Below are 23,985 nucleotides of genomic sequence, written 5' to 3' on the forward strand. Positions count from 1 at the left end.
TAAAACAATGGTGTGATACTATACACCTGCCACAATGTCTATAATTTAAAAAGACAGGTAATACCAAGTGTTGGCAAGGATGTGGAACAACTAGATAACATGTGGTTGGCACGAGTGAAAATTGAACTACTTAATTTGGAAATCTGTTTGACAGTATACTGGGTTGGCTTGGGTTGCCACCACAAGTATCACAGGCTGGGTGGCTTAAATAACAGAAAGTCATTTTCCCACAGTTTTGAAGGCTGGGAAGTCCAAGATCTAAGTGCTGGTGCCTTCAGGTTCCAGGGAGAGCTCCCTTGCTAGCTTGCTAACCACCTTATTGCTGTGTTGTCACATGGCAGAGACAGAAAGATAGAGAGAGAGAGAGAGAGAGAAACTTTGTAGTGTCTCTTCTTACAAGGACACTAATTCTATAAGATCAGGGATCTACCTTTATAACCTTATTTAACCTTAATTACTTCCTTGCTCCAAATACAGTCAGGGTTAGTGCTTCAACATATGAATTTGGGGGTGACACAATTCAGTCCATAGCATTCTTCCCCTGCCCCCCCCCAAGTTCATTTCCTTCTCCCAAGCACAATGCATTTGTTTCATCCCAACAGCCCCTGAAATCTTAAGTCATTCCAGCATCAACTCTAGAGTCCAAATGTCATCAAAGTATCATCAAAATCAGATGGGCATGAGGCTCAAAGTGTGATTTATTCCAAGGCAAAGTTCTCTCCAGCTGAGAAACTGTGATATCAGAGAAGTTATGTGCTTCTAAAATACGGTGGCTGGGCAAACACCAGTTAGACAAGTGTGTTCCAGAAGGGGGAAATTGGAAGGAAGAGGTGATGGATCCCAAATGAATCCAAAACCCAGCAAGGCTAATTCCATTTAATCTCAAGGCTTGAGAACAATCCCCTTTGTCTTGATGCCCTTCCCTCTAGGCCCACTGGGGTGGCATCACCCTATGGCTCTGTGGAGTTGCCTGACCCTTTGGCCCTCTGAGGTGGCCCTGCCCAAGCCACTCATTGCTTTAACCCTACCCCTGAGGTCCTGGGAGGGATCATCCTGGACCACTGAAACCAGAGAGGTAGGCCTGCCCTTTGAGGTGACAGCCTTGCCCCTGGGTTTGTTGGTGGGTCTGGCCTTCAGCATCTTTCTTCTCTTGAGGAATAGTGCATGTTCACAGCTGAACAGCTCTATGCTCCTGCCTTGTGAAATCTAAGAAACCCATCAGCCTGCCTTCATTCTGTCCTCTCTTCAGTGGAGGCTTCCAGTGTCTCTGCTGGTATAAGCTCATCTCTATTTATGGCTTCTGCTGCTGTGATGGCCGATTGAGTCCACGAGTCCTACCATGATCTCTTAATCAAACAGTTGTTTAGTCACACTCAGAGTTCTCTTCAGAACATGCCATATGGACAGGATGAGAATTTTCCAAATCTTTGAGGTTAAATGGGGTCATAAGAGTCAAGCCCTGATCTAATGGGATTAGTGTCCCTTCAAGAAGAGACACCAGAGCTCTCTCATTCTTTCTCTTCCTGCTGTGTGAGGACACAGAGAAGGTAACCATCAGCAAGTCAGAAAGAGCCCTCACCAGAAACCACATCAGCCAGCACTTTGATCTTGAACTTCCCAGCCACCAGAACTGTGAGAAAATAAATTCCCGTGACATTTTGTTACAGCAGCCCCAGCTGACAAATGCAGCCATTGTCTGCTAAAAGTAAACACACATCAACCCTATGATTCAGTGATTTGACTCGGGTATAAATCCAAAAGAAATGAGTCCAAATGTGCACCAAAAGACATGAACAGGATGTTCATAGCAGCAGTATTCATGATACTCTCAAACTGGCAATTTCCCAGGTGTCCATCAGCCATAGATATATAGGCAATACTGTATATTCATAAAATGGAAAATTACACAGTAATGAAAATTACAGCTACATGTAGCAGCGTGGAGGAACTTTACAAATATGATGAGGAAAGACAGAAGCCAACATGAGAAAGCATACACCCTAGGATCCTATTTATATAAAATTCAGAATCAGGTAATAATGCTCTTTTTTTTTTTTTTAATCTAGGGACTGGTTATGTTGGTGCATTTGCTCTGAAAACTCGCTAATCTGTACACTTACAATTGGCTACTTTCTGTACGTATATTGTGCGTCAATAAAAAGTTTACATAAAAATAGTGATCTGTGAAAAATATCGCAGCATTGTAAGAATGAGGAATGAGCTGCTATACTGTGTGGTGTGGGGAGAGTGTGATCTGCTGACCTACAACTGACCAGTCAGTGATGTCACAGCAGCTTGGCCCCCATAAAGGACGAGCGGGTGGAGGTCACAGTGGACAGTTGCTGTAAGTCTCAGCACACACACATCGTGATAGCCTTCAGTTGTATGTTTAGGTGGGTAACCACTCTTTTAAACACTCAGTTATAATTGCACAAATATACACATCTTCTATACCATCTTTTAAAAAAAAATCGTGCCCTTCTGGAGGTAAGATAAGTAAACTCTGAAAGTGTCAGAACAGGTCAGTCTGTGGCATCCGTGGAAAAATGGCTGTCCGTTGTACTCTATTGAATAAACCATTTCTCTTGCCTGTGTTTCAGCACCCTCTTTGGATATCTGGAGCCTAGGCTATGACTGGCTAATTTTTCCTAGGATAAATTATTTCCCTGGTAGCTTCCCCTCATTCTCCACCAGGAGAAAGTCCTAAGAGCTAGAAAAGTTCTCCTGGCTATAGATCTTGGCTCCAGCTGTGATCTACTAAAGGGCAGAGCCCAGACGCCATGAAATGGCACTGTGAAGGGATTCTGAGATGTCAGGGAGCTTGGGGGGACCTTGGGTTCCCGCCCGCTAGGGAAGGGCATGACTGCCAAAGCGAGGACTGAGATTTACCCATAGTTTCCCCAATAAGGCAGGCGTTCCTCTTTAGAAATTTATCCCTTTCCTTGCTCCCCACCCCAGGGGATCCAGGCATCCTAGCATCTGCTCCCCCCACCTCCTTCCAGGCAAGGCAGGCATGACTCTCCTCTTCTACTCATGAGCATACTCTTATTGAAGAGCCCTGGAAGCCTCTGGGCCTACAGTAGCCACAACATGACTTTAGCTATCCTTCTCCACACTGGACATACATGTGTACACCCCCAACAAGAGCCTCTCTCCGGGAACTCACCTGTGGTGTCATCCCATGGCAGATGTACACGATGGGAACGTTCTCTGTGTCTGGACCCTGATCAAGACACAAATCAGTCTTCAGAGAGTTCTGCAGCTGGACACCAGAGGAAAGGTAGCCACACCAAGGAGAAAGGAACAGAGAAACATATGCATTAAGTCAGGAGAAGCCAGCATTCCACTGAGACAAGTCCCATGTCCATAATTGCCCCACGGTCCCTTGAATACTGTGGAGAGCAATAACCACCAGCTTTTGCCTTGCATGAAGGTGCTGAGGGAAAACCAGCCTCCTGTGAAGGAGAAGCATTTTTGTGTTGTTAAAATGTGACAGTCCAGATAGAAATAAAAGATATTCACACATGCACAAGATGGTGCCAGGTTCTTTACCCTGTCTATTCCCATAGGGGTGGCACCACGGCTTTCAATAGTCCTTGGTTAGAAGTCTTTGCTCTGGAAGGTTGGGCAAAGTGGGCAATATGTTAGCTGCCTTCAGGCCTGAGATGTTCTCTGGGTCCTTTCTGCCTCCTGCAGATCCAACAGGGGCTGGCTTGGCCCCTGTGGTGCCCAGATGATGAATCTCCAGAGTGGAGGTCAGACAGGTGGATAAGGGGTCCAGGATGGGAGTAGGGGAAGAGAGAGGTATCTCTTATCCTCACCTACAGGCACATAGCAATCAATAGAACCAGTGCCTGGGTACCATGGACCAGTGTCTTACCATGTCTGGTAAGAAATCCAATATTCTATGTTCCTTTCTGGCATATGTCTACTTCCAGTCCCTAGAGAGGACAGGTTATGGTCCACATGGCCCTGCTCACCAGCTATAGCTGAGTAGACCATGGTGGGCACCAACATGCAGTTTAGAATGAGTTAATAATTCTATTTCTTTCTCTATTCTCCATCCTTCTCCTTCTGGAATGTAACCATCTCATCATCCTCTTACTCTGTCCTAGAACTCTAGATGAGAGAGTCAGTGTGGTCAATGGGTGGTGGCCACAAGAATTGTGAAGCCATTTAGATTGGGCATGGGGGATCTATCGGGCCATATGTAAGCTGAGAGATCCAATGTGGCCAAAGAAGAAATGAAGCATGAGACAGGATTAGAGAAGTTCTGCCCCTGCTATGGCTTTAGTGGCTTCCGGGCTCGGGTGCCCATGTCCAGCTGCACTTTACTTCCTGTGCCCATTAGAGTTTGTGGTATCGTTAGCCACCTCAACTTGAGCTAGCTGATATATAGCTCTTGTTAGCAACCGAAGCACTCTGCTTAGAACAGAAGAGGGATGTTGGAATTCAGGGAAGACCAGGGCAATGGACCACACAGGTGGGGCATCTAGCCAAGGAGGCCAGAGACTGATGGCGGCTGAGCTTTCATGGTCTTGACAACTTGTGGCAGGAAGGCAATGGACCCAATTAGGGGTGCAAAATGCAACAACCAGAGGCACGTGTGTGCTCTGTGAATCCCCTGTTCTTGACAGGGGACAAGGAACAGAGTCAAATTCTTTTCTCTTGAGCTTCTTCTCCTCTACCAGGCAAAGGCATCTCAATCCCAAACTTGCAGTTTGGAAGTTCTGAAGAAATATAAATGTGTGCCAGCTCCCTAGGCAGAGGCTCCAGAAACATCTATGTAGCAAATCCTCGTTTATAAAAGAACTATTTGGCTTCCTGTGTGAGGCAGCATACATAAACACTCTCTGGACTTCTCCCACAGCCTACAGAGAGGTGGGTGTCACATCTAAAGCTGAGAACTGTAATCCATTAGTGAGACCCGCTAACAGCTGTCGCAAAGCAAAAGCAAAAGGTCCATGGAGCCCTGATGTCAGACTTGGCTTTCTGCTAGGTTCTCAAAGCCATCCCCTGGGTGAGGAGGTAGGTGGTGGCTTTTGATAAAGTGCCCCAGCTCTGTGTCCTTCCTCCCCCATTAAGCAGGTGGTCTGTTGATGCTGTTGGGAGAGACAGGCTGGGATGGAATCCTGGCTCCAGCTGTGTGGTCTTGGACAAAGAACATTTACTCCTTCTTGTCTGTTTTCTCCTCTCTAAAATAGGGATAATAATAGTGCCTACCTCACAGGGTTGTTATGAGGGTTAAATGAGACACTACCTATGAGTATATAGCATGGAGCCTGGTAAATAGCAAATGTGCAATAATTGTTAGCTACTATTATTACGGCTATAACCTTCCTGAGAGCCATTCAGGGAAACTAGCTTTTATGGCTGCATTTATGTGCCAGCTACCATATGAAGTGCTTTCCATGTGTTATCTCCCCTAATCCTCAGAGCAATGCAGCCAGGTAATATGATCTCTTTTAAGGGTGAGGAACAGTGGCATAGGAAGGTCTGCTTCACCTCGTCATCTGTGATGCCATTTCCATTGCATGGGCCCTTCCCCGTGTCACCTCTACTTTTGCCTTCATTTTGTCAGACGAAGTCCTCTTCTTCCTTCTGCTCTCAGCTTCTCTGTTGCTCTGGAAGTGTTTCCTGACCCACATCTGGGTGTAAGGTCATGGCCCTATGCTTCATCATCATCTCCATTTCTCTTACTGTAGCACTTGGTGTGCTGTGTTCTTACTGCTTCTTCACGTGCCTTTCTCCCCTGTCTGAGCAGGCTGGGGCTATGTCTTTCTCATGGTCTGTGACACGGGCCACTCCTGGCCCATAGCAGACAGTAAATCCATGTGGAATGAATGAATTAGTGAAGAAAATGAACAAATGGATGGCATTCCCAAATGAACAACACTGGCAGGTGGACAAGTGTAAAGTTCTTTCCCTCGTGCAGCTGGCGAGAATCCTGAGACTGAAAACTGCCCCCTCAGATGGTGTAACTATAACTTTTAAGGTTTTATAACCTGCCAAGATCACACAGAGTAAGTGGCAAAGCTAACGTTTGGAAGCTGGGTGTGTCTGTTTCCAGATTCCATCTTCGCTGTCCACACTAGAGCTGGGATGAATTCAAAGACCCCGCCTCTTGGACGTGGAGCTCCACCCTCCGGGGGAAACCCATTCCCACACTATGGGGCCCAGAGGCCCTTCTGCCTGTGGCAGTCATTAATGGGACCTGTGAGTGGATTAATGGGCTGTGTTATAGACTTGACCCAGGCCCCATTGAGAGTTCCAGGAGGTTATTTGACCTGAGCAATGTAGTTTGGCGTAAGTTAGCACGGAAAAAGTAAGAAGAAGCTTTACCCCCAAGAAGACATCTGGTCTCTGCATTTCAGAATAAAAATAATCACCAGGAAGAATGATTCAGCCTCAGCAAATCCTCTTGTGGCTGCATCCTGCTTTGCCCATCTTCACCCTGTTGCCCCCATTAAGAGTTAATTATGCTCCTTGACAAGCCAGCGTGTCTCTATTCTGTCAGAGCCCAGGCTGTGGAGGAGCCAGAAGGGAGGGGAGGCTGGCTGGGCTCCCTGAGCAGGGGCTGGCAGATGAACATGTGGGGGTGGGGGTCAGAGACTCTGCTAGCCCCAGGGATGGTTAGCACTGCTCAGTCCTTTGGGATGATGAGAGAATGGCTTTTCAGCACACCAGAGTAAAAGCAGCTCTAACTAAGGACTCAGATCCAGATCTCAACCCTGTATATGCCACTTACTATTTGATCAACGAAAGGTTTCTGGGTGTGGTGGTGAGGGCTACATGGTAATTCTGCTGTACATTTCATTAAGATGAGACCCTTTTGCTTGGAAGACAAGAATGCTTTTGGTAAGGCCCAGTACTGCAATGGCCGTATACACAAACCTCCACTGTTGCTTTCCCACTGTAGTTAATACTGTTTGGCTGATACTGTTCAGCTATAGCTGACAGCTTGGTGAGAACATGAATCCAGAAGCTGGCCCTAGCTCACAGGGGTTTGGGGCCAATAGTTTCTCCAGAGCCACAGTAGCATAACCCTCCTTTTGGGATTGGGTCAAACCATGGCCAAGCATCATATACAACTTGCTATGGGCAGAGTGCAGGGGGACCAGTAACAGCTGTGTCCTCAATATGGCCCTAGGGAGATAGATGGGGTTGATAGGTACTTCATAGTCTGGTGTGTTTCCATGGGAACAAGAGGATGTGAAGCTTCAGGTGAGAAGTTTTCTGGCACCCAAATTACACCAGCCTGAGAAATGGAGACACAAGGGGCCACTGAGTGATTTCCTCAGGACATGTCAACCATGCCATGGAAACTCTTGTGGGAGGATCTGACTCCCTCCTATAGGTTGGTCTGCTGGACAACAAAAGTCTGATTGGGGGACAGGATTCCTGGGATCCTGGCTCTGTGTCTTATAGCATCCTAGGATGTCAGAGTTGGGAGGCCCACTGAGAACATGGAGGCCCATCCTCAGCGAGCATTTTCCTCTCACCCCAACCCAAGCAGATGCTATGCCCATTATATTCCTGCTGAGGCAGGCCTTCAACTCAGTTTTGACCACAGCTTATCGGAGGGGAGGTCACAGTTCTTCTTCTGAGTTTCATCCTAGAATATCAAAAAGGTCTGCAGGGATTCTCTCCAAAGAGAGGGAGCAGAATGCTATCAGAAGCTGATGTTTTAGGGGGTGCCTGGGTGGCTCAGTCGGTTAAGCATCCGACTTCGGCTCAAGCCATGATCTCACCGTTCGTGAGTTCAAGCCCTGCTTTGGGGTCTGTGCTGACAGCTCAGGGCCTGGAGCCTGCGTTTGATTCTGTGTCCCCCCCTCTCTTGGCTCCTCCCCTGATCACACTCTGTCTGTCTCAAAATAAAGATTAAAAAAAATTAAGAAAAAAAGATGATGTTTTAGACTCAGTTCTGTGTTAATGACCTATGTGAACATGGGAAGGTCACTTTGCCTTTTTGTCACCCCCCCCACCCGGAACAAGGTGGTGAGAAATTTATGTAGTTTTGGGGGCTTATAGCTGTCAGCAGAAAAGCTCTATGTGTTCAGGAATCAAAGACCAGATGAGATATCAAAAAAATCAATCAGGTATCATTGGAAATACTTTAAGAGTTGAATCGTCCTGGGAACATTGGGATAATGGTAGAATTTACCATATTAAAAGTATTTTAACCTTAGAAAATACAAGTCGTCAGGATATATATTTATATAGCTGAGACATTTTTCTATTCTAGGAGTACAGCATTATTTTGCCCCATTTAACATAGGGAGAAACTGAGGCCCATAGATGTTAAGACACTTGACTGAGAAGCAGCTTGGTCAAGATTGGTTTGGATCCGAACCACATCTGTCTGCATCCAAACCCTGTGCTCTGCCCTCCATAAGGGTAACTGCTCTGTGCCAAACAACAGGGGGTTGGCGCTTCCCCCCAAATACAGTGAACTCAAGAAGGTTGTGTTCCAGAACTCCTTTCCTAGAGGCTGTGCGTGTGAGTGGAAAGCATAAGCCCCTTCAGTGGGGGAGGCATACAGGCTGGTCACTAGAACCTCAGGTACCCGTTGCTTGGGGAACAGTGGGTGATTGGTATGTTACCTCGCAATCTTAACCTAACTGCAGGGTTTTGTTTTATTAAGTAGCACATGCAGGTTTGAGGCTAGAGCTAAATTGCTTGAGGCTCCAGAGGAGAGACTAAGCACATCTCAAGGGAACAGAGAGGTTCTGTCTATGAAACCAAAAGCTGCCTTTTGCCCGCTGGTCTACCAGAGGTCCCGTGGAGTCAGGCTCTCCCCTGACTCTATACCTCTCTCTGGCCTTGCTCTCTGTGTCTGAGTGAACCCCAAGGGGCAGGTCCTTACCACTCCATAGGCAATGATGTCCGAGTACATCCTCATCTCCGGGTACACGCTGACCAGGTACCATCGGAAGGTCTTGCACTGCAGCTGTTTTCTCAGGGCCTTCCTTGCGGTGATGTCCCCAATGTCGATTCCAGAGTCCTGCGTGGGTGTGCAAATGCAGAGATACAGCCACCACCAGGACATGGCTTCTCCCCAGACCTCCCAGCCAACGTTCCTGGAGACTGCCTAGTGAAGGGAGGATGTGGGACATTAACTCCTTCATTTCCCCACATGTCCTTAGCCCCATGACTGTCCCCATGTGGGCACTGAAATGTGAGGTCAGCACTGATGGGGACTGTCACTAAAAGCCTTTGAAAATAAATAGAACAAGGGGCGCCTGAGTGGCGCAGTCGGTTAAGTGTCTGACTTCAGCTCAGGTCATGATCTCACGGCTTGTGGGTTCGAGCTCCATGTCGGGCTCTGTGCTGACAGCTCAGAGCCTGGAGCCTGCTTCGGACTCTGTGTTTCCCTCTCTCTGTGCCCTTCCCCCGCTCATGCTCAGTCTCTCTCTCTCTCTCTCTCTCTCTCTGTCTCTCTCAAAAATAAATAAACGTTAAAAAAAAATAAAAAAATAAATGGAACAAAAAAACCTGTGGTCTAGGTGTAGGTGGAAGGAGCTGGAGCACACAGTTGGAGTACAGTTTTTTCTACCTCATGCTAGAAGATGAGAAGTTCTGAGCTGTGGGGGGAAAGAGGGAGGGAGGGAAAAAGTGGAAGGTGGAATAGTACTAATTCAAATACTATTCCTAATAACTGCGGCAGAAAAGCCTTCTGTAATGCTCGCAATGTGGTAGGTTCTGTCCTGCATGAAACCTGCACAGAAGTTTATATGCATATACAGTGGCCCACTTAAACCTATAGGGTAGCACTGTTTTATAGATGAGTTGAGACAAAGAGAGGTTCAGTGACCTCTTGCCCAAAGTCCTACAGCTGATAAATGGGGGAGCTGAGAGTTGCACCCAATCAACCCAGGTCGGGAGTTTGCATTTTTAACCTATGCTATGCATCTAGAAGAGCCTGTCCTCTGCCTCCTAAGACCAGGTCCTTGTGGGAGAAGCAGACCCTCTCTTAGCTTGGGGGTCTTAGTGTAGAGAGTAGTTGTGTCTCTCACTTCCCAGGTATATCAGAGTGGTGGCCTCTGAGCCATCAAGGTATAGCAGGCAAGAAGTGTTAATGGAGACATGGATGTGTCCTTGATTTAGAGAGAGAGAGGCCCCCATATTCCTTGCGGTCTCAGAGCAAAGGGGAGAACACTGAGTCCCTGGGCCTGAACACCAGCCATGGAACAGGGCACAGAATCAGCTGAGAAAGAGTTGATGTCACAGCAGAAGATGGTGAGGAGTCTCTCTAGCTGGGGATCAGGTGGAGACTCCGTGACATCTCAGAGGATGACACCACGGAGCCAGGGACCAGAGCGGGCACGTGGTATTTCGTAAGCCCAGAGTAGGGAGAGAGGAAGACAGGGAAATAACAGCTCTCTCCTACTGGCACTGGTACTTGTGTGCTGGCTGTGTGAACCTCCTGCTTCTAGCAACAGCTCTGGGGATCAAGTTACTGGGGTTGGGAAGATCATGAAATGAACAGAGTTTGAGTTAATGTCTGAGAAAAATCACAAAGATGGCCGCTGCACAAATCTGCACGTGATCAGGACAAGTATTTGGTATTCGACCATGGAGGCCTGAGTAACAAGAGAGTGTAGATACAGAAGAAATACATTTATTTTTCCCACTAGAATTTAGGTAACATAAAAATGTGAACCTACTACAGCCTGAAGTTTAAGTTCTAGACTGCTAAGGGGCAATGTCTTCTGAGTACTTCTAGATGACCTCATCTATAATTTGTCTATTCCTCGGCTCCTGCCCCGAGAACTTTCCAGCAACTGCTACTTGGCCTTTCTCTGCTGGATCCAGGAAACATGTTAGACTAATCTCTGTGCCCCAGACCTACCGCTGAGCCTGGACTGTATTGATGAAAACTAGGTTGAGAAAATATTTATGAAGTATTATAGATAAAAGCTGGCAATAAATGTAACCTGCCACTCACCCCAGCCCCAGCCCCAGCCCCAGCCCCAGCCCCAGCCCCAGCCCCAGCCCCAGCCCCAGCCCCACCCCAAGGGATCTGTTAAGTATTAGCTCTTTAAACTTCTCTGCCCCTTATCCTGATATCACAAAGGTATTTGCTAGGACCCAGGCCTTCCCCTTCATGCTATCATTGCCTTTATATGACAAATTAACACTGTGTCTCAGCATTTATGGGGAGCCACTGGAAGAATCTGTCTCTAGAAGGCCCCCGTGCTTTCCTAAAATTCTGGGTTCCCACAGGAAAACTTTCTTTTTACATTCAGGATCAAGGGAAAGTTGGTCTCTCTCCTTATCTAATCGAAGGTGGGAGAAATACCCATCAGAGGCTCATTTCTACTTCTAGAAGATTCAAGAATCAGAGCTTTGCTCTGCTTATATTTCTGGATATCATGCCCCTTTCCCCTTCCTATTTGTTAGTTGACTTCTGTCTTTCCATTTTAATGGTTCAGGACGTCTGTACAGTATATTTACTGTAAAATGCATCAAACTGTTTTCAGATTGAGGGAAGAAATTGTGAAATAAGCAAACTTTCTCAGAGAAGGTCACCTTGACCCTTATTATTAGAAAACAATAAATGTATCACCCCCTTTGCCAAATACTTAGTGGATTGAATAGAGTCCCCTGTAAAATTTGTGTCTACCCAGAACCTCCAAATGTGATCTTATTTGGCAATAGGATCATTGCAGACAGAATTCATTAGAGATCTGCAGATGAAATCATTCTGGATTTAGGGTAAGCTCTAAATGCAATGGCCGGTATCTTCAATGCCACCCCCCTATCTCTTATGAACACACAGAGTCATAGAGACAGAGGGAGAGACTGGAGTGGTGCATTTACGAGACGAGGAATATGCCAGGAACCACCAAAAGCTGGAGAAGACGAAGTATCCTCCCCTAGAGCTTTTGGAGGGAGCACAGCACTGTCGTCACCTTGATTTGGGGCTTCTGGCCTCCAGAATTGCAAGAGAGTAATTTCTGTTGTTTAAAGCCACTCAATTTGTGGTAATTTGTGATGGTGGCCCTTGGAAACAAATACACCCAGCCACACAAAAAGCTGGCCAGTATTCCCGCCCGTGTGTGCAGCCACATACACAACATCTTGTAGCCAAACCTAGAGAAGGGCCATCACTTGTGCACCATGGTGAGTCATCCCTGGCACTCAACCTGTCTTTGGGCAAGAGAAGGCAGTGGGGTGGGGGTGGGGGTGGGGGGGCGGTGGCTAGAGTTCCTGAACCTGGTGTAAGAGAATGTTGATGCTTTGCTGCAGGCTGACTTCCTGTGTGTTGATAAACAAACTGATTTTCAATCAAAGTAGAAAGGATGCCAGAGCTGGCAGCTCCTCTGGCCATCCCAAAGCTTGGGACTGAACGTGGAAAGGAAGCAGGTCATAGAGCTGGCGGACCTGGCTGGTGCACGGCAGGGGGAGGACTTGGCATAGAAGGTGACCGGGCAGGATAAATGCCCTGCAAGGGCATTTGAAAGCTGGGGTGGGAATGCAGAAGGCAGAGGCAAGACCACCCACACCGAGAGGTAAGACTGATCTGGTGCTTTTTCTACTTACCGAGCACCCATCAGAGCCTTTATGTACATGAACTTATTTAATTTTCAAGGCAGCCACTGGGCAGGGTTGTGGGGTCTGACTCTCTACCTGCAGCTGGGATGCTGGAGGCAAAAGGTTAAGTAAACAGGTAGCAGATGTGCTGTGGTTGAGCAGAAGGTCTTGATATAGCACCACAGCAAGGGCAGCCGGGAAAACTCTTGGGGAAGGCACGCGGGGCATGTGGCATCCACACTTCCTCCCTCTTTTTCAGCTCATCTTAAAAAATTTTTTTAATGTTTATTTTTGACAGAAACAGAGCATGAGTGGGGGAGGGGCAGAGAGAGAGGGAGACACGGAATCCAAAGCAGGCTCCAGGCTCTGAGCTGTCGGCACAGAGCCTGACGTGGGGCTCGAACTCACAGACCGCGAGGTCATGACCTGAGCTGAAGTCGGACGCTCAACCGACTGAGCCACCCAGGTGCCCCTTCAGCTCATCTTTAGTACATGCCAGGTGCTGTCCTAAGCACTGTGCATCCAAAGAGGAAGAAGGCACAGACTGTGCTTGAAAGGAAGACCCAGACAAGTAAACAGACTCTGTACACAGTGTGAAGCACAGAAGCAAACAGGGTGCTGAGGGAGAACAGAAGAGGAAGGAGCCCTTAGTCCATCTCACTGTGTGGGGCAGCCAAGATGGTGGGGAGGGAAAGGCGAGCAATCAGAGAAGGCTTCCTGGAGGAGGTGACACTCAAGGTGAATTAAAGACTAGCAGGATTAGTTAATCTAGTATTACTCAAATCTGGCAGCCCCAAACCGGCACCCAGAGAGCTCTGAACAGGTTCTGGGACCACTACATACCTACTCATCACAATCTCTGAGGATGAGACCCAGAATTAATCAGCTGGTCTGCAGATCTGCTTTTAGGAGCCACGGACCGAGGGAGAAAGGAATTACACACACTGCCAGCAGATCCATTTGTTAATAAGCATCGGCGAGGTTTTCCTGAGCTCTGATCATGTGCCCTGGCTTGCGCTAGGTATGGTGACACAAAAATGAAGAATACAATCTGTCCCCAGGAAGCCTGTGGTCTAATGCAGTGGCTCTCAGCCTGGATGGATATTAGAATCCCTGAAGAGCTTTCCAGAAAATGATCCCTGGTCCCCTTCCAAACCAATTAAGTCATAATCTCTGGGGCTGGAACACAAGGGATTTTAATGTTCAGCCAGATTTGAGAGCCCCTGGGGGGAGGGAGGGAGGGAGAGAGGGAGGGAGAGAGAGAGAGAGAGAGAGAGAGAGAGACTTTTACACAATAGAACATTCTTTCACAGGATAGTGCTGCAATGACACAGACATACATGCAAAGGGGGCACTTTCTCTAGCTGAGGCTGACTTTCTAGAGGAGGGGTCACTGGAACTGAGTCTACTAGGATGGAGGGAAATCGGTAAGGGTGGATGCTGGGGGAGAGGCAGAGGGTAGGGAGTTCCAAGCAGAGAGGACAAAATGAGCAAACATACAGAGAGAAGAAATAGCATGGAATAGATGGGAAACTCTGGAGCTCTCACTGTCCTGCAGTCTACAGAAACTATAATACAGAGTGGGGACAGGGGGTTACAGGTGGGCAGAGGGGTTTATGCCTGATCTGATGCACAGTGGAGAGTCCGTTCAAGATTTTAAGCAGGGCAATGATGTGGTCACTGAGTTTTAAAAAAATTTTTTAATGTTTTATTATTTTTGAGCGCGAGAGAGAGACAGAGTACAAGTAGGGGAGGGGTAGAGAGAGGGAGACACAGAATCCGAAGAAGGCTCCAGGCTCTGAGCTGTCAGCACAGAGCCCGACGCGAGGCTCCAACCCATTAACCGTGAGATAATGACCTGAACCGAAGTCAGACACCTAACTGACTGAGCGCCACCCAGGCGCCCCACTGTGTGTGTGTGTGTGTGTGTGTGTGTGTTTATTTTTATTTTTTAAAGATAACTTTGGGTAGTGCGGAGGATAGATTTGAGGGGGATAAGTCTCGAGCCAGGGAAACCAGGGGCTCTTGTGCAGGAAAAGACAAGGCCTGAACTCAGACGTGAGGTGGGTAGGAACGGACAGAAGAGTTCAGTGATGGATTGGGAATGGGGCTTAAGGGAAAGGAGGATCAGAGGAAGACGTGTTTCAAGCTCATAGATCTGGGAAGATGGTGGTATCCTCAACTGTAATGGGAGGGAGAACAGGAGCAGCTTTGGGGGGAAAGATGTTCTCCATTTTTGGCAGATCCAGTCTAAAGTGCCTGAGGGAGCACCCAGGAGATCGACGTGCAGCTGCAGGTCTGAAGCTAAAGGCAGAAGTCAGGGCTAGAGGTATTAGGAAGTCGTCAATGGATAGATGGTAGGAGGACCCAGGAATAGATGGGACCACCAGGGAGTAAAATGAGAGTGGTTGGCCAAGGGTGGATGCCTGGGTGCACTTAAGCATCCAGGGGAGGTAAGCATTGCCCACAGGGAATTAGGAGCAATCAGAGAGAGGTGGGGATATCCTGGGGTGTGGAAATCAAAGAGCCAAGCAAGTACAGAATTTCAAGGAAAAGGTGGGATCCTGGAGGTTAAAGACTTTAAAATGTCCATTAAGCAGTTAAGATGCTTTGTCAAAAGCAGTTTGGGGGCAATACTGGGATGTGACTTGAGAAGTGAATGGAGGGGGTATGTGTTGACTCTTTCCAGAAGTCTCAGAAGAGGCAGGAGATGGAGTCTGGACAAAGCAGGGAATAGTGGGGGTCAAGAGATAGACTTTTAGAAAACACACTGACCACCTTCTCCATCTGAGGCTTTATCCTGGACACTCCCACTGCTCATCTGCCTTCCCTTTTTTACTAAAAAAATTTTTAATGTTTATTTTTGAGAGAGAGAGAGAGAGAGAGGGAGACACAGAATTTGAAGTGGGCTCCAGGATCTGAGCTGTCAGCATAGAACCTGATGTGGGGCTCTAACTCATGAACTGTGAGATCATGATCTGAGCTGAAGTTAAATGCTTAACTGACTGAGCCACCCAGGAGCCCCTTATCTGCCTTTCTTGAATTCACTTCCCTCTCATCCTACCCATTTGACCGGGTTTGAACTACCCTCTGAGAAGTCACAGACACACACACTGAGTTTCATCATTTTCCAGTTACTTTTCTCTCTTGGTCTCTGCCATTCATTGGATTTACTATCCATTTCAACATCTATCAGCCACTATGAGGGGAGAGGACTAAAAGATTTGCAGCTTTGGGGTACAGAGAGAAGGGGGCAAGAGTGTGGACAGGACTCTAAGAGACTACGGATCTATGATACTTCACTGCTAAGTTCCTGGGGGACTTTCCAAGTGTTTAACATTTTGCTATCAGAGGACACCCACAGTGGGGCTCAGCATGCTCCCAAGAATACTGTGATCCAACTCCCACAGCCACAGATGGGTCTAGAAGGCACTGCTGTTTCCCTAGAAACACTCCCACTGTCAGGGATACAATCCTGGGGCTGGTTCATTAAGGTTGCTCACACTCTGGCTGGTACTTCTTGGCTCCTCTTCTCCCTACTGGTGAAATGTCACTGGTCGTGGGAGTACACATCCCAACCCCACCCCCCCCCACCCCCATGATAGTGGAGGTGATGGGGGCTGCCTAAAAGCTCCTGCCCATGGTCCAGGTAACCTTCAATCACTCCGCCAGAGCAACATTAGCTGGGTGGAGAGATCAGGGAACAGGACCTTCATATGGAAACGTTAGGCAAAAATCAACCATTTCTCTATTAGGAAGAGAGAACTGAAGCTTTTTAAAGGATTCCCAAGGGGAAAGAAGGAGGTCATGCAGTCAATAGCTATCTCACATAGACAGTGCAACATAACCAATGATCTCCAGGCAGAGAGGCTGGTAAGCAGGTTGGGATCCCGTGGCTGGCATCTGTTGGGTTCTCGCAACTCAGTAGTCCAAGGTCATTTCCATGTGACACATGACAAGGCAGAACCAATCTACTAGAGAAACATTGCTTTTTCTCTGGCATTTCTTAAATGTAGGTGATAAGAGGGATAGAGGACAGTGGCAGGCAATGATGAGATTCTCTGATGATTAGAAATCATCCAGAACAGTTCCCTTCTCCTCCTGAGGGTCCTGTGAGAGTGTATCCCCTCCTCATGCATCTGGTTCCAGAAAGCCCAAAGGCATATGGACATTCCTATTGCTCTGGTCACAGGTTCGATGGAGAAGCCTAAATATAGTCTACAGGGAGACTAAAGGGCACTTTGGTGAATTTTGGTAATTGCTGGTATATTTGTATAGCAGAGAGGCTAAGGACCTAGACATGAAGTAAAGTTGGAGCCACCCGGTCCAATGTTCTCATTTAAAATGAGGATAACTGAGGTCAGGAGAGAAGAAGTCTTTCTTTAAGCATGCTGACCAGGGACAGGGGTGGGGATAAGACATGGCTTAGTGCCTCACAGTCCGCCTCTTTTCTCCCACATGTAGTATCTTTTGGGGCTGAGAGTCTACTCTACCATGGATAATAAGACTCTGCCTGATCTATGGGAAAAAGGGTTAGTCCCATATTTTTTGTGTTTTAATGTTTTTTCCTACCAACCCTCCCCAAAACCCCATCCCCACAGGGGCTTCCTACCTCTTGGGGTATGTTCCATGCCATGTAGACATGGCTTTTAAATTCATCCATCCAGACTTCAGCCACCCTGAGGGCATTCCTGCGGACATGGGCTGTGAGGTCCTCGGTGTAGGGCTTGTGGGCTCGCTCAATGTGGGCAATCCGAGAACAAGGCAGGACTTCCACGCTCCCGCCACACTGCCACACCTGTAGAAGACACAGAGTCACTCACCAGTGCCCAGACCTGACTCTGAGCCACTAAAGTAGGCCTTAGGTGACCATTCAATCTGAGCATGAACAACTCCAGCTCTCTTCATCTTGTCTCTCCAGACTACTGTCTACAGAGGGGGTGAGCTCTACCTTATTTCTATTCCTATAGCAGGAAGGTTATTGAGTCATTATTTTGTGTCTTGTTTCTTGTTGCTGTGGATTTACCAGCAAAGAATGCACCTTCTTTTTCCATCCCTTCCATTCCTGCAAAGAAGAGACTAGACATTGTGTGACCAATGATCTGGGCTCTCCTAGCCCCTGACAGAGAAGTTAACAAAAATCTTCATAATGGTCTCTGCAGCAATGCTAGACCTAGAGGAACCAGTAGAGACTCCCAGCAGAGGTATCATCCTAAAATGGACCACATGGGCCAGACAGAGATTAGTGATCACCAGAGGGAGTGAGCCTGTTGCCCTTCTCCTGGTCCGTCTTTTCCTGGGCCCTGAGTTCTAATAGAACCCAAGAGAGAGGGAGATACAAAGAAGGCAATCATGTGAAACTTCTCGCTGACCTCAGTGACTAGGAGCTTGAATCAGATGCAATTTGACTTCAAAAAATAAAGAAAAATGATCTTCTCTTCTGAGTGCCGAAGGACAGTGTCTTGGAGGTCTTGCCACAAATGTTGCAGCCACTCTGAACTTCCAATGTTCTGGGATGTGCACATCTTTTTGTCATTGTAGAATGCTACTCCTTCTCCAGCTGAAAAAATGTAATCTCTCAAGATCCTGACCACATGACTTCTCTGTCGTAGAGTCTTTGCTCAATTTTGGGGGCAGAGCCAATTTCTCCCTCTTCTGCTCCCCAAGCTCTTGATATCGCAACTTCCTGCTTACCTGTCAGCCTCCTTCCCTCACTTCGTGTTCCTAGATGGAAAGAACTCCTGTCTCCTTCATTTCTCATCCGTAGCACTAACACAGACCTGGTACATACAGGTACTTAGTAAGTACTTGTTGAATCAATATATGGATGATGATACTTAATCACTCAATCACTATATGATTGATGCTTAATAAATGTGTGATGAATCCGAAATACCTGGCCAGAGCTGATGAATGAAGCTTCTGAGGGAAAATAATCATTATTTCTTGGTGGATAGCAGTGAGCACCTGTCAGATACTGTCAACCAGATAATTTGGTAAATAATGTTCACACTTATAACCTGTATCCATCAAGGATAGGTCTGCATCTAAGATAAGGTCAACTTTGTTTTTCCTTTCCTTTTTTTTTTTTTTTTTTTTTTGAGTATAGTTAACATACAGTGTTGTATTAGGTTCAGGTGTACAATACAATGATTGGAAAATTCTATACATTTCTCATTGTTCATCAAGATAAGTGTACTATAAGGTCAACTTTGGATTTCACTAAGTTACTCTGTGTGTGTGTCAGGAAGAGAATGCCTTCTGTTCCACCCGTCTGTTTCACAACAGTTGGTCCCTACAGACTGTCAGAGTCGGAAGGCAACTGATCGCCTTTCCACTCTCTGAACTTGTCTTGCCTTCGGTATATAATTTATGGCCAATGGAAAAGACACAAGCGTTTGCACTGAGGGTCCACCATGTACCAGGCACTGGACTGTGTATGTGGGTAGGTAGTATAGTGTGGTGGTTATGAGCAGAGGGTTTGGAACCAGACTGCTTGGGTTCAAATCCTGGCTCTGTTTCATGCTAGCTGCGTGACCTTGGGTACGTCACTCAATCTCATTGTGTTTCAGTTTCCTCCTCTCAAATGGGGATTAAAATAGTACCTCTTTCATGAGGTTCCCGAGGAGATTAAAGTGATTATATACAAAGTGCTTAGCAACATGCCTGGCACATAATCATGTCATCAGCTCAGCTCTTACTAAACAAATTATATTCAGCAGGATCTTTAGAATAACCCTGTGTTACAGTGGTTATTGTCTCCAATTCCAAATGGGGAAACTGAGACCAAAGGCTGTCCCTTGTCCAAGGCCACACGGCTGGTACTGAAGAGAAAAGGATCTGTCTGACCTCCACCGAAGCTTAGGCAAGAGAGGAAGCCATGGAAGGCCTCAGGCTGTGCACCTTCATTTCCATGACCCGTACATTCTGGGGCTCATGCTGATTTCCAATTCACTTTGCTGAGATTTGCAATGAAAGCCTATGAATACTGTGAATATGTTACAACACAGAGAGTCAGGGTAATTATTCTTTTGCAACCAGAACGGAGGCTATTACTTGGCATATTTCAGCAACACAACACAGAACATGATTTGTAACAAAGCTCTTTTATTACAAGACCTGTTTCTCAAAGAGTCGCTTCACCATTTCACCTTAGAGTGGGTGCCTCTGCTGTGGTTCTGATCACAAGGGTGGCAGCTGTACCTCCTATGCCCTCTAAGCGCATGGTAAGAGGAATGGTGTGAACTCACTGTTGGACTCTCGAATCCACTCCTGTTTTCCTTTTCTTTGACCACGGCCCTTGTCTAGACCACTGTCATGTCTCACTTGAACTCTGGAACAGCCTCCAAACAACCGATCTCCCTCCTGCCTTCCTCTTCCAGTCTCTTCACCTCCCTGCGGCCAGAGTGATCCTTTTAAAGTGTAGGGTGGATCACATCCCCTGCACCACAGATTTCCCAGCACGGCCCTGAGGCTGTGAGGCCTCCTGGGGCCCAGCCCTGCCCTGCCCATCCCTCCAGCCTTGTGCTGGCTCCCCCATATGCTCTATGCCACAGCCACGCTGACATGTTCTACTTCTCCCAGCATGCATGTTTGTCCTCCCATCTCTGGACTTCTGCACATACAATTATATACCCCACCCCTGCCCAAGCTCTCCTTTAGACACGTGCTAAATGGTGCCTGGACAGATCATGGGTTTCCAGCAGAGTTGGAGTGGCTGGGCCAGTGGGAGGACATAGTGTTTGAAAGCACAGCTTTGGAGCCAGCGAGAACTAAATTCAAACATTTTGCCTCTGCCACCTGCTGCAATTCCACCTTGGGCAGGTCACTTCTCCCAAGCCTCAATTTCGCCCAGGAGAAGATGGGGATGTGTGGATTCATCATGTTCAACCCTGGTGCTTCAGTCTGAGCACCGCATGGATGGCAGTCAAGGAGGTAGGGGCAGGACATCTGGGCTCATTCTGTCCTCACTGCATGCCTGCTGACGGGTGACTGTGGGCCACTTAACCTCTTGTCTATGAAACACGCATAATAGGTTGTTCCTGCACAGGGCTGTGGGCTCAGGAAGCCCTGCAGTAAGCCCTCAGCATGCACACATTATTATTTTATAATAACCTTATCGCTGCTATCTGGCTCTTCCTGAACATCCACCTTCGGGGGAAAAAATGACTGCAGAAGACTCCCACGTCTGGCTAAAGCCCAACAGACAAGAGATAGGTTGACTTCCAGAGTGCCTGGCCCAGTGCAGTAGGGTGAATCAGGCTCCTCCTTAGAGACTAGGAGCACTTGTTAATCTAGAAGTCACTCCCACTCTCCTACCTTCTCTGCAAAGGAATTCATCTATAGAGGGGGTAACGGCATCTGTCTTGAATGCAGCCTGTGGGTTCCTAGCAGTCTCTGGGCATTGGAGCAGAAGATGTGGATTTGGCATGTTTACCCTGCTGCTTCTGGACCCTGCCCAATGACAATGAAATACACAAGAGGAAGCCCAAGATCTCTGATCCCCAGGTGGTAAGTGGCTCCGCTGACCAATGACTTGACACAGAGAGACTCTCAAAGGTCTGACCCACAGCTGATCTTGGAGACCCTCTCATGGAGGGTAGACAAAGGATAGGAAGGAAAATCACTGGCATTTGGACCTTCTGGAAAATGATATCATAAAACTTCCATGGAAGCTTGGTGTGGGGGAAGGCAGGGGTGAGGAAATGAGGAAGGGGAGCTGCATCTGGGACATGTCACAGCTGGTGTGAGGTAGAAAGACCCAAACCAGATAGAAACTACAGACAGGAAAGATTGTGCCAGAGAAGCAGGGCCACTGGATGGATGGTAAAGGTGTGGGACACAGTGATGGCTTAGCCTTGCAAGTTCCATGGGGTGAGGGTGCCAAGAGGAGAGAGGGCAGGAGAGGTGGGTACGTACCAAAGACATGGCTGAGAAGTGAAGGTCAAGGGTCAGTAACCAAGAAGGCAGATGAGGTCACAGGGCACAGGAAGCAACTACAAGATGGAGAGCTTGGTTTTTACATGGGGTGCATGTGACCCCAACTTGTTATCACAAGTGAGACGTGCTCAGTCCCACAGCTTCTGGGGATACTTGACACATGTCAGCCCTGGATGTAGGCTAGATCTTGTGGCTTCTGGATGGGCCCTGGGAAATATAGTTCTTGACCACACCAAGTTTCTTCCTGTCTCTGTGCCCTCGCACCTGCTACTCCATCTTTCTGGGATAAATCCCCCTCCCCCCCCCCCCCCCCGCCACTGTTACCCAGCTCAAATATTACCTTCTTTGACCTGCCCATTAGATCCCCTCAGAATACTTACAGTGCCCCACCCTTTTTCCTGGGAACACTTATTCACAATACTTCCACTTATGTGTTTATTCAAGTCTGTCCCCTGCTCCCTGCTAGACTATAAGCTCCAGGAAGACAAGGATCATGTTGTATTCACCAGCACCAGGCATATGGTATACACTCAATAACATAAACTGTTATTTCAATGAGTGATTCCAGCAATCTCTGAGTCCTGGGCTTTCACTAACTATGGAGAAGTGGTTTTAACTCGCTCAGCTGGATCCCCTAATAAAGGCCATAAACATAAAATGTGGCCAGATTTGACTGAACACAATGACTTCCTTCAGACCCAAGCAGTTTTTCAGCGATGCTCTGACATTTAAGTGCACACTGCTGTAACTGAAGAGAGTCACTTTGGCTGCAGAGCGTAAATGAACGTTGTAAAACCTGGCAAGGCATCAAATGAGTGTGGTGGAAAGCAGGCGGCTTCATCTTGTGGAACCACGAACTAGTGTGGAGAAAGCCCTCGGCCTGGCCAGTGTTTGCAAACACCCACAGAGGAGATGCTGGGCTTGCCCTCAGGTGGGACCAAGAACCGGAAGTAGATGGTAAACAACAGTTACGCAGCATGGAGTGAAGTCTCACTCACCACCAGCCCTTCCCAGAGAGCCCTAATCCTATTAGTGTTTCCAGAAAGATGGAGCATCCACCTGGGAACCATCTGGGAAGGCGGGTCTTGGGGGCTGATGGAAGAGGGTTTCAATCCTGCCTCTGTTGCCCATTAGCCTTTGACCTGAACCTGTCTTTGGGTGTCGGTTGCCTTTTTATTGGGGATAATGATACCCTGGCAGGTTTAAAAGAGATGCTGTATGAAAAGCTGCCACTAGCAAAGACAGGCATGTAGTGAGTTCTTAGGGAAAGGTCAGGTTCCCTTTCCCCTTCCAGGCTGGGAGCTGCTGCTAAAAGGTCAGGGTCAAAGGATCTGAGTTTACGTTCTGTTTGCCACTTCTATAAACAAGCCTGTTTCCCTCCCAGGCCTCAAGTTTCTCCTAGCTGCCAAATGGAGGGACGGAACTCAGTGATGTGATAGATCCCTTCTACTTGCATTTTGTGAGTCTACGTTTTCTTGCCAGTACCTCAAATGATGCCCAGTATTTGAGACGTGACTGGCAGAGTCGTAAATCCAAAGTTGTAAAATAGAGAGACACTGGAGGGAAGGCGACAGGATACAGCTTGACCATTTCTCCCACTCAGACTCATGATCACTCTGCAGTCTATGTCAAGGAGAGCAAATAATACTTCCATGATAAATGCATTTGCTTGTTAATGTCCTTCTGAAGCACCGTGTTGAGGATTCTGAGGCTCTGAATCCTTCTGAGCAGGAGTCCCCGGGCTCAACAGAAAAGTGTGCCACAGTTTATTAGTGATGCTTCCTGGAGGCAAGGGATTGGGGGTGGTGGCATCTCAGCCTTGTACTCCATAGACCTAGACCACAGGACCCCAAATCCTGTCCAGCTTTTATCTCCACATGACTTTTAATGAGCTCTTTGCTCTTGGCAAAATGTTCCCACTATTCCTTTAGCATAAAAAGCCTCCTTCCTGCTCTCCATCCATCCAAAGCCAGCCTGGCCAAGTTCCTCCAAACTCCTGAAACACATGATTTGTACCACTCCTGTGGTCCGTATTTCTTGGCTCATGTTGTTAATTATCTTTTTTATGTGTAACTGTTTCTCCTAACTTGGCTGTGAAATGCAGCGACCAGAGTAGAAAGCCAAACCAGGCAGGCTCGGGGAAGAAAGACAAGGAGGATGGAGGTTGAGGCTGAGGCCTGAGAATAGCTGGCAGAAGACGAGAAACTCATTTCCAGGGTGGTTGTAGAGTCAGAAATGCAAACCAAGACGCTGACCAGGGCTGTGCAGGGCCCCTATTCTTCAGGCGTCTTTCCATTCTGCACCCTGGGCACTTGGCTCACCTTGGCCCTAGGCCTGGTCCTGCATGGGAGTAAGAAGGGAAGAGGGGTCAAATCTGGGCAAAGCTAAGACAAACGCCAGAAGCCACCAGCAAACTGAGGTCAAGGGCGTGAGGCAGAAGAGGAGCCAGGATGGGGACAGTGTAAAACATGGAGCCAAACTCCCTCCAAAATGCACCTCACTCCCATA

General features: G+C 47.6%; 1 protein-coding gene across 1 annotated transcript in view; it reads right to left on the reverse strand.

Annotated features, from left to right (window-relative positions):
- The window catches only part of GALNT18 (polypeptide N-acetylgalactosaminyltransferase 18), a 351,210-nt gene that overhangs the window by 44,488 nt on the left and 282,737 nt on the right, over positions 1-23,985 (reverse strand). Inside the window, exons 7-9 of the mRNA XM_042904615.1 lie at positions 17,150-17,335; positions 8,867-9,004; positions 3,167-3,262 (exon numbers count right to left, since the gene is read on the reverse strand). Coding sequence (XP_042760549.1) covers positions 3,167-3,262; positions 8,867-9,004; positions 17,150-17,335 — 420 coding nt within the window. The remainder of the gene's footprint in view (positions 1-3,166; positions 3,263-8,866; positions 9,005-17,149; positions 17,336-23,985) is intronic.

This window comes from Panthera leo, chromosome D1 (assembly GCF_018350215.1).
Source record: "Panthera leo isolate Ple1 chromosome D1, P.leo_Ple1_pat1.1, whole genome shotgun sequence".
Classification (NCBI taxonomy): domain Eukaryota; kingdom Metazoa; phylum Chordata; class Mammalia; order Carnivora; family Felidae; genus Panthera; species Panthera leo.